At 39.5% G+C, this 16661-nt stretch overlaps 1 protein-coding gene across 2 annotated transcripts in view; it reads left to right on the forward strand.

Annotated features, from left to right (window-relative positions):
* The window catches only part of gpbp1l1 (GC-rich promoter binding protein 1-like 1), a 49094-nt gene continuing 32433 nt past the window's right edge, over positions 1-16661 (forward strand). The window contains exons 1-3 of one of the 2 annotated variants that reach the window (XM_061930748.2): positions 1-202; positions 9961-10933; positions 12608-12722. In XM_061930748.2, coding sequence (XP_061786732.1) covers positions 12663-12722 — 60 coding nt within the window. In that variant the 5' untranslated portion in view covers positions 1-202; positions 9961-10933; positions 12608-12662. Of the gene's footprint in view, positions 203-332; positions 461-9960; positions 10934-12607; positions 12723-16661 lie in introns of those variants that run through there. The other variant, XM_072912600.1, reaches the window with a different exon arrangement.

Here is a 16661-nt window from a genome sequence, read left to right on the forward strand (position 1 = left end):
GACGTCTTGAACGCAGCATCACTGAGTCCGTTCGAATCCCTAAGGTGCCAGCAGCGCCAGTGGCGAGCCACGGAAAAGCCAAACAAACACCTTCAGCAACACCGCCGGGGACATTCTACTCACACCGCGGCGTCGTCTCATCCTCACGGGAAGACTCGGTGTGCCCTCGAGTCCGTCAAAAGCTTGCTGGGCTCCGGAGAAAGTAGGTGGTATTGTCACACAACATTGCAAGTTAGCTCGCTAGCATGCTGCTAAGGTAGCCATTTTGAAACGGTGTTGTTGCAACGATGCCAGCTCTTATTTACTTCTGTTGTGAACCACTCGGGGTATATAAGTGCATTTACGTGTGGAGAACCGGGCCCTGGGGCGATACTAGCGGCCCGTTTGAGCACACCTCGCCGCTTTCGGGTTCAGTTAACAGGCTAGCTTGTGAGCTAGCACATGCTAAGGCTAACGTAAGGTAAGTACATGATGAGTTAGCAACACTGAGAGTTTTATAATAGCACACTCTCATCATCCACCCACTTTGGAAACTTTCAACATGCAGTCGGTCTTGGTGGGAATTGCACCTTTTGAACATTTGTCAACTTGGGAGTTTGTTGCAACGTGTTTCGGCTACAGGCGCATGCTTTGCTAACGTCGCAAATGTTGGGAGACAATATGTCGGTGTTGTTTGCAAAGGTACGTCCCCGCTGCTGTGTGTAGTTGTAGCAGCCGCCGCTAACTCATTGATGCGAGCTGTTACGTCACAGTTCAGCGGGAGTGCGATGGCGGTTGAGACAAAGTCTGTTTTACTTTGATGTTAAGCTGCGTTATACGGAACGAAACCGAAAGTTAATCCAACCGCCATGGTGTACGCCAGTGTTTTTCAACCACTGAGACACAGTCTGGTGTGCCGTGGGAGATTGTCTAATTTCACCTATTTGGGTTAAAAATGGGCAGCACAGGGGTTAGTGCATGTGCCTCACAATACGAAGGTCCTGAGTAGTCCTGGGTTCGATCCTGCGCTCGGGATCTTTATGTGTGGAGTTTGCATGTTCTCCCCGTGACTGCGTGGGTTCCCTCCGGGTACTCCGGCTTCCTCCCACCTCCAAAGACATGCACCTGGGGATAGGTTGATTGGTAACACTAAATTGGCCCTAGTGTGAGAATGTGATTCACATTCTCACACTAGGGCCAATTTAGTGTTACCAATCAACCTATCAAATAACTATAACATATAGAACATGCTATACGTTTACCAAACAATCTGTCACTCCTAATCGCTAAATCCCATGAAATCTTATACGTCTAGTCTCTTACGTGAATGAGATAAATAATAATATTTGATATTTTACGCTAATGTGTTAATAATTTCACACATAAGTCGCTCCTGAGTATAAGTCGCACCCCCGGCCAAACTATGAAAAAAACTGTGACTTATAGTCCGAAAAATACGGTGTGTCGCTTTGGATAAAAGCGTCGGCTAAATACTTCAACATAAACGTATATAAACACCTGAAAGTCTTTATATCAGCTAAAACCACCAATCTGTTTCACTGCATTCAGAATAAAAGCCAATTCTGTCTTACCCAACAATGTTAGTATTTGAATATTGTTACTTGAAGACTTATTCTTGGTTACAATTATACTGTTAATAAAAGTATTGTCTTTTACTTTGCCTAAAATGAGAATGCATCATAATCAGCGGCGGCTGGTGAATTTTGTTTTAGGTGGGGCTTAAAGTTTGTAAACCAAACCCCTGTAGGGGGGTCATCCTCCCCCAGAAGATTTCTTTGTGATTTTCACATACAAATATTGAAGTTTAAAATCTTTGTTTTCTACCTGTCAACTGTCAGTTTAGGCTGCTCGTCGGCTCCTCATCACCACTTCAAGATGGCGGCCAAATTGCTCGCGTCACAGTAGACAATGCTGCGTCTACATATAAGATGTCTATGGTTATAACGTCATTGCAAATCGGGATGTCCCGATCCAGGTTTTTGCACTTCCGATACCGATATTGTTTTTGCATTTCCGATCCGATACCGATACTGACCGATACTGACCGATAATGGCCTATCCAAGCATGTATTAAAGTTTAAAGTTATTTAGCCTACTTAGTTGTCAGAATCATGTTGAAAAGGGTTTTAGTACTCTTGATAACAACTAGCCAGCTGAATTAGGGGAGTTTGAATAATACACAATGGTTGGTAACAAGAAACTGACCTGTTTATTCAAGGATAAACACAAAATAGACAAAATTTATACATGACAAACAGAAATGGCATCATTGAACTCGGGCTGGGCGATATGGCCTTTTTTTAATATTGCGATATTTTAAGGCCATATTGCGATACACGATATATATCTCGATATTTTGCCTTAGCCTTGAATGAACACTTGATGCATATAATCACAGCAGTATGATGATTCTGTGTGTTTTGATTGATTGATTGAGACTTTTATTAGTAGGTTGCACAGTGAATTACATATTCCGTACAATTGACCACTAAATGGTAACACCCCAATAAGTTTTTCAACTTGTTTAAGTCGGGGTCCACTTAAATTGATTCATGATACAGATATATACTATCATCATAATACAGTCATCACACAAGATAATCACATTGAATTATTTACATTATTTATAATCCAGGGTGTGGAGGGGGGCGCCGGATGTAAGTGTCAAAAAGACAGCCAAAAGAGTTTGATATGAGAATAAATCTAAAGTTAAAATATAGGGTAGAAATGCACCCATTTTGCAGGAAATGTAGTCTTGATTTTCAAAAATTTCTTTCAAGGCTTGCATGTCTACATTAAAACATTCTTCTTCATACTGCATTAATATATGCTACTTTTAAACTTTCATACAGAGAAGGAAATCACAACTAAAAAAAATCACAAATTTTTTCATACGGTGTTGGTGTGGAAATTTTTGCCTCGGCATATTGATGGTGTGGGCGTGTGGCACCGAATGGAGATAAGCGTCTCGACAGACGTTACAATATTTGAACAATGATGACGAAAACTGTTTTCTCTGTCGTGTCCGTGTGTCGAAAATTGTTATGCGCTTATTTTTTTATTTGATTTTGTGCGTGGCATAGATTTGCTATGCGCAGAGGACGCTTAAACAGTGCGCAATTGCACAGGCGAGCACCTTAGAGGGAGCGTTGCTCGCACGGCTGCGCTCGCATCACAGCTAACGTTAGCCATGCTGCTACCTGGGAGAGGACGTATACGTATGTGACGACAGTATTTGACGTGTGTAAGAAGGTGCGCTCGCTGTCTGTGAGAGGGAGACACAGGAAAGAGTGAGAAGCGCCTGTCGTGTAATGCCAGCAGCTAAAAGCAACTGCGTGAGAATTCACAGACCTGTGGATGTGTTGAAGGTGTGCTGGAAAATGCGGAACGGAAATTAGGGAGCAGCAGAAAAGTGGAATGTATTATTTAAATCGGTGCGTTGGAAAACACGGACCGGAGTTTTTTTTAAAACTGGATCTGGATCAGCATTTTCCCATGCCTTGCCGATACGCATTTTTTGGCAAATATCGGCAGCCGATCCGATCCAAATATCGGATCGGGACATCCCTAAATGTGAATGTTGTCTGTCTATCTGCGTTGGCCCTGCGATGAGGTGGTGACTTGTCCAGGGTGTACCCCGCCTTCCGCCCGAATGCAGCTGAGATAGGCTCCAGCGACCCCAAAAGGGACAAACGGTAGAAAATGGATGGATGTATGGGTTAAAAATATTTTTTACAAAGCAGTAATTCCAGTCTGCAAATGATGTGCTGTTGTTGAGTGTCGGTGCTGTCTAGAGCTCGGCAGAGTAACCATCAACGCTCCCTCTAAGGTGCGCACGCGTCCTCTGTGCACAGCAAATCTATGCCGCGCAAAAATCCCTCTCTAAACAAAATAAAGAAATAGTTTGTTTTGTATGATTTTGCAATGCAACTGTGAGTAACAGGTGACAAAAGGCGGCCACAACAGATAAAACAATGTTTGTCAACACTTAAATTATTGTAACGTCTGTGGAGACACTTAAAGGAGGACAGGAATTCCATCGGTCCCTTTATTTAGCGAAATTGTTTGTCGGCCATAACCACACCAAAACAATGTGTAAAATACTTTTATCTATCAAAAATGGTCGTTGTCTAGCGTACAAACCAAGCCAAAAGCAACTTTCTGTCATCTGTTATATCCGCTTGTTCTCTCTCACCTGCACCAACACATACACTATTACAGTTAGCCACTGGTGCGTTTATGGCCACACAAAAAGTTGGACAACTCCAACACTACACGTAAAGTGTCAATTTCAGGTGGTTTTACTATGACTCCTCAATCAGTGTGCTTATTCTACTGTCATTTGTTAAAAATGTTATTTTTTGGATATTAATCATGAAATGATGTTACATGACTACATAATACAAATATTTATTTTATGGACAGAAACACTTAATCTCATGCAACATGTGAATGTTTTATGGGGAACTAAATGTGATCTCTGAAAGGGGTACACGATCTTTCCAAAGCAGGACCCCCACCCAGGCATAAAATACTATAGTGCATAGCTGATTTAAAAAAAAAACAATATCTAAGTGGGCCAAATCACATATATTAGAAAATAATCTCTTGAAATTGACTACTGTTACTTGATTATAATAATAAGACATTTAAATTGTTATGTCAGGTTTGAGACAAATGTGCTGCTGGTATGACCACAGTGTGCACGTCTGTATTCCACTGAATGCTCAGGGTGTTTGTGTGTTTGCTCACACACATGAAAAATTAGAGGGAACATTGGTAACCATGTAATACTCTTCCATATCAGTAGGTGGCAGCCGGTAGCTAATTGCTTTGTAGATGTGGGAAAAAGGTATCTAATGCTTAAACCAAAAATAAACAAAAGGTGATTGCCCCTAAGAAAAGGCATTGAAGCTTAGGGAAGGCTATGATTCAAGATTCAAGATGCTTTATTATTGTCCATTCTTTAACATGTACAAGACACATAAGAACTGACATTTCATTTTCGGCACAGTCCCACTAGGAGCAGACATACATTACAGGGAGACAAGACGGGACCACCAACGGAGCAGCCATTTACGGCGCTCCTTAAAAAAGGTGGGGAAAAGGTGATATTGGGAAATGGGGGAAGAGTAAAAAATATCAGTCTAAGGCTGGACCCTCGGGAGAGGTCCAGACCTTGAGTCCAAGGGAAAAAAACTAATTTAGCATATAGCACACATAAAAAGGTTAAATATAATCACAACAACTCGCAACAGAGGGGGCGGGGGATTTGGGGCCCTGGAGGCCGGCCTGCTGCTATAAAGCGCTACTAGCCGTCCATAACTCCGAAGAGTAATTATGGTCGGCTAGTATGAATGAAAGTAAAACTGAACTGTCTACAAAGTAAACAAAAACAGAATGCTGGACGACAGCAAAGACTTACTGTGGGGCAAAGACAAAGTACATCCGAACATGACGTGACAATCCACAATGTCCACACAAGGAAGGATAAAAACAACAGAAATATTCTTGATTGCTAAAACAAAGTAGATGCGGGAAATATCGCTCAAAGGAAGACATGAAACTGCTACAGGAAAATACCAAAAAAAGAAAAAAAGCCACCAAAATAGGAGCGCAAGACAAGAAGTAAAACACTACACAAAACAGAAAAAAAGTCCAAATAAGTCAGGGTGTGATGTGACAGGTGGTGACAGTACACCTGTTTTGAGACAAGAGCTATAGTGATGCATGCTTGGTTATGCTTCAAAGTCATATCCAACAATTGCGACAACGACTTTATTGTCAATATACGGAGTTTAATTTTTTTATGTTTTCTTCTAGTGGTGTGCCTCCACATTTTTTCTATGAAACATGTGCCTTGGCTCAGAAAAGGTTGAAAAACACTGGTGTACGCACTATTACTGTAGAAGTAAGAAATTATATTTCAACTAGATGAGGCAGTTCCTGAAGGAATTGCCTGTGAAAGCTCCAATGTTGAAGTTGAACTGAAATCCTGGAATTTTTTTAGAATTGTTGAAGTAGAGCACACAATTCCCAAACAGGCTGAATATTTTGAAGTTGGAATCAGATGAAAAATGTGGGAGTTGTGGAATTTTGAAAAATGTCCCATTCGTTTCAATGGGAATTTCCCCAAAATTTCAACATTTCGGGAAAAGCGGGAATTTTGAAAAAATAACTTGAATGGTCTGAATGAGTTGAAATGGTTGGTGTAGGAATTTTTCAAATCGGTCGACACATGTTGAAGTCATAACATGTTGACTTGAGAAATGGTATTAAGGAATTGCTGGAAAACCGGGAATTTTTCCAGTTCAAAGAAAAATTTAGTTTTTTGTTCTGATTAAGAGGAATGTTTGGACGGTGGAACGGTTGAAATGCGTTGAAAAATGTGGAAGGAGTAGTCGCCAGAAAAAAGGGTGGAAATAGGGCTTTGAAAAACCAGGAATTCTGGAAAATCCTGGAATTTCTTTGAACTTGGAAAAAAGGTTGTTTAAATATCCAGGACGGTGGAATGTGGAATGGTTTGAATCGGTTGAAAAATATGGGAGTGGTGGATGTTTGAAAAATGGACAATTCATTTTAAATGGGAAAAATGTCCTGGAAATCTGGGATTTTTTTGGAATTTGTCAAGGGAAAGCCCGCGATTCCCGAATACGCTGAATAGTTTGAAGTTGGAACGCTTTGAATGAGGTGAAAAATGTGGAAGGTAGAGTGCGCCAATATCTGGAGAAGAAGAAGAATTATAAAAATAGATGAATTTTGGTGTAGAAAAGATGTGTGAATGTTTGGAGCATTCTCACAATCAACCATTAAAGGCTACCACGCATATAAAGGGGAATTGCAATTTATTTTTTGACTTTTCAATCGAAAATCCTTATGTGAGACAAGAACACATGTTATTTCTTTTTTATGCTTTCTAAATAGTAAATAAATGCTGGCAAAAGTCTGCTTTCAATGGAGTCGGGTTGTCTCCATACCAATATTTTGGTACCGGTACCAAAATGTATTTACCGTATTTTTCGGACTATAAGTCGCAGTTTTTTTTCATAGTTTGGCGGGGCTCCAGTGCGACTTATATATGTTTTTTTCCTTTTTTATTATGCATTTTCGGCAGGTGCGACTTATACTCCGTAGCGACTTATACTTAGAAAAATACGGTACATACTTTTCTAAATAAAGGGGACCACAAAAAATGTGTAGGAGGATACAATAGCTCACCGGCATCAACATGTAAAATGCCATAGGTGGATCTATACCTAACATCCACTGTAATGATATCAAGTACAGGCACGTATCGAGTCGATACTACTATGATTACATCGATATTTTTTGACATCACAACATCTTTGTTTTTTTTTTTAAGTTTTTTAAGTCAGTAAATATGTGCCTGGACACATGAGGACTTTGAATATGACCAATGTATGATCCTGTAACTACTTGGTATCGGATCCATACCCAAAATTGTGGTATCATCCAAAACTAATGTAAAGTATCAAAGAAGAGAAGAATAAGTGATTATTACATTTTAACAGAAGTGTAGATAGAACATGTTAAAACAGAAAATAAGCAGATATTAACAGTAAATGAACAAGTAGATTAATGATACATTTTTACATGTTGTCCCTCATAATGTGTACAAAATAATAGGTGTATAAATGACACAATATGTTACTGCATACGACTAATTAGGAGTCTTTGTTTGTGTACTTACTACTAAAAGACAAGTTGTCTAGTATGTTCACAATTTTATTTAAGGACTAAATTACAATAATAAACATATGTTTCATGTACCCTAAGAGTTTTTGTTCAAATAAAGCCAATAATGACATTTTTGTGGTCCCCTTCATTTAGAAAAGTACCGAAATAATTTTAGCACCGGTTCCAAAATATTGGTATCGTTGCAACATATATATATATATATATATATATATATATATATATATATATATATATATATATATATATAAGGGCTGCAACAACTAATCGATTATAGAAATAGTTGGCGATTAATTTAGTCATCGATTCGTTGGATCTATGCTATGTGCATGCGCAGAGGCTACTTTTTTATTTTTATTTTTTTATTTTTTTTTACAAACTACAACCTTTACAAACAGCTGAGAAACAATAATCAAAATAAGTATGGTGCCAGTATGTCATACTTGCCAACCCTCCCGAATTTTCCGGGAGACTCCCGAAATTCAGCGCCTCTCCCAAAAACCTCCCGGGACAAATATTCTCCCGAAAATCTCCCGATTTTCAACCGGAGCTGGAAGCCACGCCCCCTCCAGCTCCATGCGGACCTGAGTGAGGACAGCCTTTTTTCATGACAGGAGGACAACAGGGTGACAAGAACTAAATCATCCAGGCTAGAGATAAATTGTATTATTATGTTTATCTTACCTAAAAATAAATATATTTATTAATTTACAAAAAAACAACTAAATACATGTTTACTATATTTTGCTAAAAACATCAAAATTAATTGTATTTTTATTTGTATTTTTTCCTGACTCCTTATAACATCCAGCCATAGAATTATACATTAAAATAAACATATTTGAAATAATTGATTTTAAATTATCATAATAATTCATTTAAAATGACCATATTTAATTATTAAAAATAATTGCTTGTTTATCAACAACTTTAGCATTTTATTCATTACATTTTGAAACTCTCAGAAGCCAAATTGTTATATTCCTTAATATTTATTTATGCAAGTTTGAAGTATCAATTATCTAAACACAGTTTTGTTTGCATATTTTCAGGATGTAGATATATATATATATATATATATATATATATATATATATATATATATATATATATATATATATATATATATATATATATACTGTATACTGTATATGTATGAAATACTTGACTTGGTGAATTCTAGCTGTCAATATACTCCTCCCCGCTTAACCACGCCCCCAACCACGCTCCGCCCCACCCCGACCACGCCCCCACCCCCCTCCTCCCGAAATCGGAGGTCTCAAGGTTGGCAAGTATGCAGTATGCTGTTTTTTTTTTCAATAAAATACTGGAAAGGATAGAAATGTAGTTTGTCTCTTTTATCCGATTATTAATCGATTAATCAAAGTAATAATTGACAGATTAATCGATTATCAAATTAGTTGTTAGTTGCAGCCCTAATAAATATATATATATATATATATTTATATATATATATATATATATATATATATATATATATATATATATATATATATATATATATATATATATATATATATATATATGTGTGTGTGTGTGTGTGTGTGTGTGTGTGTGTGTGTGTGTGTGTATGTACATGCATGTGTTGTACATACAGTACAGGCCAAAAGTTTGGACACACTTTCTTATTTCAATGCGTTTTCTTTATTTTCATGACTATTTACATTGTATATTGTCACATCAAAACTATGACACCTGTGAAGTGAAATCCCTTTCAGGTGTCTACCTCTTGAAGCTCATGGAGAGAATGCCGAGAGTGTGCAAAGCAGTAGTCAGAGCAAAGGGTGGCTATTTAGAAGAAACTAGAATATAAAACACGTTATTTCATCGTTTTTTGTAAAATACATAACTCCACATGTGTTCATTCATAGTTTTGATGTGACAATCTGCAATGCAAATAGTCATGAAAACACGTTGAATGAGGAGAAGGTGTGTCCAAACTTTTAGCCTGTACGGTGTATCTTGTGACAGAGAGACATATGTCATTTTTTGCTTGGTTTGTCGACGTTGTATTCCTAACCCCTGGGGCAACAAGCCGTAATGTGCTAGAAAATGCTGCGTAAGCGCTATGGTTTTATTGCCGAAACTGCCGTTAGCGCCACAGTTTTATTGCCAACAACTGTTCTGCCAAGTTTACTTTTGATTTAATGTGCCCTTTTTGTTTTTTACTGTAACATTTCCTAGAATTGATCATTTCTAACGAGACGCTTTGTTTGTTTACAGGTGCAGATAATTGCGCGACACCAGGAAGTCATCAGAATAGTGTTCTGTGTGGAAAAGCTTATCCTCAAAGAAAATAGTTTGGACACCTTTTCAGCGACATCCTCCAAGAGAAGTTTAAAAAGCAAATAAGATTGAGCAAGTGCTCGACACATGGCAGCCTTGTTCTTGCTTCCTGACCTGACCTACCTATGAAAGCAGACTCCTCCTTCTTCACCCAGAGACCCGCACCTAGTTCAATGGGCGTGTTTACCAATGTGAGAACAACACAGACGTCACTATAATGCATCAGCCGGCACGCTTTCTGTTTCACTAACCACAAATGAACATGCCAGCAATGTAACACCGGCCCTATTTCCTTCATTGTCATGTGACTTTGAATCGCTTTCCTCCAAACTCTCGACAGTCTTTTCACCCCGTGGATGAGGTGAGCGGCGGGACCTCCATTGCCTCCGAAAGACTGTCCCCGGGCTCGTTTTCTAGATTCTAAAATGACTCGGTAAAAGCGGAGCGGACGCCGAAACCTACTGGCCCACGGTGTGGCGGGATAACGCTCGCTTCTCCCCTCGCTCCATGGACAAAACTGATCAGTACACCTTTTTAAAAATACGTTTTCTGTCTTGCACCTGGCAATAGAGGAAATGACCCAACTTGATCACTGAAGAAAAGCGGACTATAAGCGGAAGCTCTCGGGACAAGATTCACCCAGGGGTTCTTGTGACTTCTGGAAAGCCATCCACTTCCTGGCCAGTTTTCTGGGTCACCATTCCGGCGATCCTTTGACCCGTCCTCCCGGTGCGCCACCCTGGACGAAGGGATCAGCCTGTGGGGGAAAAGAGGCCCTCCTGTCCTGGCAGAAGTTTAGAGACGCTAGTCCCTGTGCCGCTCCCTGTCTGTCAGCGCCAACGGGCCCGAAGAACCAAGCCCAGGCGGACTGAGGGAGGAGGCCGAGGACTTCAGAGCCACCGACTCTGGGGTAATTATTGCAAATTTACTCACAACTGTTTATTAATATTGTACGCTTATTCATGCTCCGTATAGATCTGCACAACAGCTGGTTCCCATTTCAACCAGTACTTCCAGAATAGGCTGTTTTTTTCTATTATTACAAACCCCAAAAGCAGTGAAGTTGTCACGTTGTGTAAATGGTGAATACAAAGAGAATACAACAAATCCTTTTCAACTTCTATTCAGTTGAATAGACTGCAAAGACAAGATATTTAACGTTCCAACTGGAAAACTGTGTTATTTTTTGCAAATATTAGCTCATTTGGAATGTGATGGCTGCAACGTGTTTCAAAAAAGCTGGCACAAGTGGCAAAAAAGAGTGAGAAAGTTGAGGAATGCTCATCAAAGACTTATTTGGAACAGGTTAATTGGGAACAGGTGGGTGCCATGATTGGGTATTAAAGCAGCTTCCATGAAATGCTCAGTCATTCACAAACAAGGACGGGGCGAGGGACACCACTTTGTCAACAAATGCCTGAGCAAATTGTTTAAGAACAACATTTCTCAAGCAGCTATTGCAAGGAATTTAGGGATTTCACCATCTACGCTCCGTAATGTCATCAAAAGGTTCAGAGAATCTGGAGAAATCACTGCACATAAGCCATGATATTACACACCTTGGATCCCTCAGGTGGCACTGCATCAAAAAGTGACATCAGTGTGTAAAGGATATCACCACATGGGCTCAGGAACACTTCCGAAAACCACTGTCAGTAACTACAGTTGGTCGCTACATCTGTAAGTGCAAGTTAAAACTCTACTATGCAAAGCCATTTATCAACAACACCCAGAAACGCTTCGCTGGGCCCGAGCTCATCGAAGACGGACTGATGCAAAGTGGAAAAGTGTTCTGTGGTCTGACGAGTCCACATTCCAAATTGTTTTTGGAAACTGTGGACGTCGTGTCCTCCGGACCAAAGAGGACAAGAACCATCTGGACTGTTCTAGGGTGAAAGTGTAAAAGGCAGCATGTGTGATGGTATGGGGGTGTATTAGTGGCCAAGACATGGGTAACTTACACATCTATGAAGGCACCATTAATGCTGAACGGTACATACAGCTTATGGAGCAACATATGTTGCCATCCAAACAACGTTATCATGGACGCCCCTGCTTATTTCAGCAAGACAATGCCAACCCACGTGTTACATCAGCGTGGCTTCATAGTAAAAGAGTGCGGGTACTAGACTGGCCTGCCTGTAGTCCAGACATGTCTCCCATTGAAAATGTGTGGTGCAATATGAAGGCTAAGATATGAGAAGGGAGACTGTTGAACAACTTAAGCTGTACATCAAGCAAGAATGGGAAATAATTCCACTTCAAAAATGTGTCTCCTCAGTTCCCAAATCTTTACTGAGTGTTGTTAAAAGGAAAGGCCATGTAACACACTGGTAAAAATGCCTTTTTTGCAGTGTGTTGCTGCCATTCAAATCTAAGTTCATGATTATTTGCAAAAAAAAAACTTAGTGTGAACATGAAATATCTTGTCTTTGCAGTCTATTCAATTGAATATAAGGTGAAAAGGATTTGTTGTATTGTCTTTTTATTTACCACTTACACAACGTGACAACTTCACTGCTTTTGGGCTTTTGTACTTGAAGTATAAAAAATGGCATTCCTGATGTCCATCTCCTTTTGTCAGATCCTGGCCATGAGGTTTGATGCCTCGATCCACTGACCAGATACACTGGACCTAAATGGCGCAGCATGACTTTGTCCCTGCCTGGCTTAACTTCTCCACGCCCCAGCCTGCCAAGGTTCGTGGCTGCATGCACAGCGAGGTACCTCGGTTTTCATCAGGAGTCCCCTCCAGAGGGTCAAAATCAGACAATAGAATGTAAATCCAACTAATCCGGTCAAAGAACCCAGTAATACGAACACAAAACACTTTAAAACTGCGGCCCGCTGGCCAGTTGTGGTTCGCCAAAGTCTTCAGTGCGGCCCGTGAGACGTCACAAGATTGGCCGGCGCTTTATTCGAGCTTAAATTGATCCCTCTGCAAGTCAGGTACATTTTGCCGCGCTCATGTATAAATTGATGGACTCACTAGTTATCGAGCACAAGTTTATTTTAGCACAGCATCATTATATATGACCCAGTCCAAACAAATTTCCCCACTCATGGTGTAAACTATAACCCACAAATAAAGTGGACACACATCCTGCTCATTGAAATTAGTGGACATTAAAAAACACATATACAGTGTTCTCTCCTTTAACGCTGGGGTTACGTTCCAAAAAATACCTGCTTTAAGTGAAGTCCGTGTTTGTGTTTTCGTTCATTATATATTTTTTCCTTCACACTATATGTTTTTTCATTTACTTTGCATGTTTTTTTTCATTTACAGGTTGTATTTTTTATTTGTTTTTTGCATATATTATCCATCATGCACTCTAACGTATTTATTTTTGTAATTTTAAATTATATACAGTGTTCCCTCGCTACAACACGGTTTACTTTACACAGATTTTTTTTACAGTGTCGCTTCCTTTTTTTCCAATGCGCATTGTGTTCTGCGTCCTGATCCGCTAAAGGACTGTAGACCATTGTCAATCAATCTTCTGCATGCCATGTATTCTGTACAGTGCAGAATGTATACTGTGGTGGGGGATATCATCCTGAACAAGTTTTTAATATGAATAAGACAAACTTATTTTGGAAACGAATGCCCTCTCGCACCTTTATAATGCAGGACGGAGACAAAAGCGCAGGATTTAAGGCCCAAAAAGATGGTGTGACTCTGGTTATGTGCGGAAATGCTGCGGGCTTTATGATAAAACCCGGGATTATTTGTAGGTCAAAAAATTCTAGAGCCCTAAAAACAGGTTTTGATCGTTCGTTTCATTCTTTAATACAGTAGTGTACTGTACTTTCTTTTTTTTTAACCGCCAAGGTTTGAACTTTGAGAGTGTTTAAACGAGAGAAATGTGAGAAAATGTTAATGCCTGTCTGAGAAAAGTTTATAAAGTGTGTGGTTAGGGGTTTTACAGACTTAAAACATACATAAGAAACGAAAAAACATACTGTACAGTACTGTAAATGGAAAAAAAACATAATAAATAAAAAAATACAGCCTGTAAACGAAAAAACATGCGCAGAAAATGAAAAAAAGCCTCCTGTAAATGAAAAAAACATGTAGTGTGAACAAAAAATATATAATGAACAAAAACACGGATTTCACTTAAAGCGGGTATTTTTTGGAACGTAACCCCAGCGTTTAACGAGAAAACGTATACGTGTGTGTGTGTGTGTGTGTGTGTGTGTGTGTGTGTGTGTGTGTGTGTGTGTGTGTGTGTGTGTGTGTGTGTGTGTGTGTGTGTGTGTGTGTGTGTGTGTGTGTGTGTGTGTGTGTGTGTGTGTGTGTGTGTATATCCATCCATCCATTTTCTACCGCTTATTCCCTTTGGGGTCGCGGGGGGCGCTGGAGCCTATCTCAGCTACAATCGGGCGGAAGGCGGGGTACACCCTGGACAAGTCGCCACCTCATCGCAGGGCCAACACAGATAGACAGACATATATATATATATATATATAAATACACATACTTCAGAACTGTATAAACATATATATATATATATATATATATATATATATATATATATATATATAAATACACATACTTCAGAACTATATATATATATATATATATATATATATAATCAAACAATGTACACATATATAGGGCTAGGCAATATAGGTGAAGTGAATTATATTTATATAGCGCTTTTCTCTCGTGACTCAAAGCGCTTTACATAGTGAAACCCAATATCTAAGTCACATTTTTAAACCAGTAGGTGTGTGTGTGTGTGTGTGTGTGTGTGTGTGTGTGTGTGTGTGTGTGTGTGTGTGTGTGTGTGTGTGTGTGTGTGTGTGTGTGTGTGTGTGTGTGTGTGTGTGTGTGTGTGTGTGTGTGTGTGCGTGTGCGTGTGTGCGCGCGTGTGCGTGTGTGCGCGTGCGTGCGCGTGTGTGTGTGTGCGCGTGCGTGTTTGGACTTGCTTGTAATAGAGAATCATTTTAGTTTTACATGCAGAAAACAATGTAAAAACAATCAAAACGTGTAACCCCCCCAAAAAAAACTACATGTGCAAAAACAAGTACAAAAAAAACTTAACCCGCGGCCATGAAATTTGGAAAAAAAACAAGCCCAAAGTCGCTAAAAATAAGCAGCAGCGCTGCCCACAATGGCTACATTCTGTGTTTCCAATTCAGTTTATTTCAAAATAAAAGCGATACATGTAAAATTTTGACTTGGAGGTGTTTTGCGTCATGAGTCGTAATTCTCGTCAAATGTCGTCCCTCGAGACTCCACTTTGAGGAAGATGGACGCTTGGCCACTCCATGGTTTGGGCGCTGTGGTCACAATTGCTGCTGCTGGCGTGATGTCAACAGAAGACGAAGGCAGCAGCTGCTCGCTCAAAGGCCACCTTCTTACGTATGACAGCCGCCACCAATAGGGGATTTTTGGGAGAGGGATCATGTCCGGTGGTTTAGTTTAGTGTTTCCACCATGCTTTTGCAGCACTTTAATAACAAAACGTCTGAAAAACCACCTCATGAGAATGTAAATAAATTTGATATTTGAGAAGTTTTTCCAAATATTGGTATGCAGAAAATGTATAGTCTTGATTTTCAACATTTTCTTTTGGGGTTTGAGTGGCAGCTATTTATTACGATCATTTGAATAGTTGTTGTTTTACTTGTCAATGACTGAGTCACAGCTGTGGTGTACACTGACAGCAAGACACCCTGTGATAGGTTGATTGTCCACACTAAATGGTCCCTAGTGTGTCGTCCAGGGTGTAGCCAGTGCACCTGGGATAGGCTCCAGCATGGAATGGATTACATTGCAAGTTGCTTAGCATCATCTCAGGTAAATCTCAGCAGAATGAAGAAGAACTTTCCCAGAAACATCCCTGGTGTAATATAAACAAACAATGCTTGTTGTACAGATGTGCAGCCCAACATGCCTTTTTGATTTCTTATTTGTCTCACTGAGCATACATTGTGCAAATATATGCATATCATCAGCCAATAATAACATTGCATCAAAGGATTGATGTTTAGTCCATCAGGGAGGAACAGGCCCCACTAAGTTTTCTTTTGTCTTTTAATGAAATACATTTTGTCCTCGGCATTCGTCATTTGCAGCACACAACACTGGTCTGCTTTTCATTTGGAACATATTCACATTTGCTGCCTTTGAGCTTTTGTATTAGTGAGGGTTGTCCCCATACAATGTTTTGGTACCGCTACCAAAATGTATTTCGATCCTTTTCTAAAGAAAGGGGACCACAAAAATGTCATCATTGGCTTTATTGTAACAAAAAATGTTAGGGTGCATGAAACATATGTTTATTATTGTAATTTAGTCCCTAAACCCCCCGCGACCCCAAAAGGGACAAGCGGTAGAAAATGGATGGATGGATAAAATAGTGAACATACTAGACAACTTGTCTTTTAGTAGTAAGTAAACAAACAAAGACTCCTAATTAGTCGTATGCAGTAACATATTGTGTCATTTATACACCTATTATTTTGTACACATTATGAGGGACAAACTGTAAAAATGGATTATTAATCTACTTGTACATTTACTGGTAATATCTGCTTATTTTCTGTTTTAATATGTTCTATCTACACTTCTGTTAAAATGTAATAATCACTTATTCCTCTCTTCTTTGATACTTTACGTTAGTT

This window comes from Nerophis lumbriciformis, linkage group LG37 (assembly GCF_033978685.3).
Source record: "Nerophis lumbriciformis linkage group LG37, RoL_Nlum_v2.1, whole genome shotgun sequence".
NCBI classification, from domain to species: Eukaryota; Metazoa; Chordata; class Actinopteri; order Syngnathiformes; family Syngnathidae; genus Nerophis; species Nerophis lumbriciformis.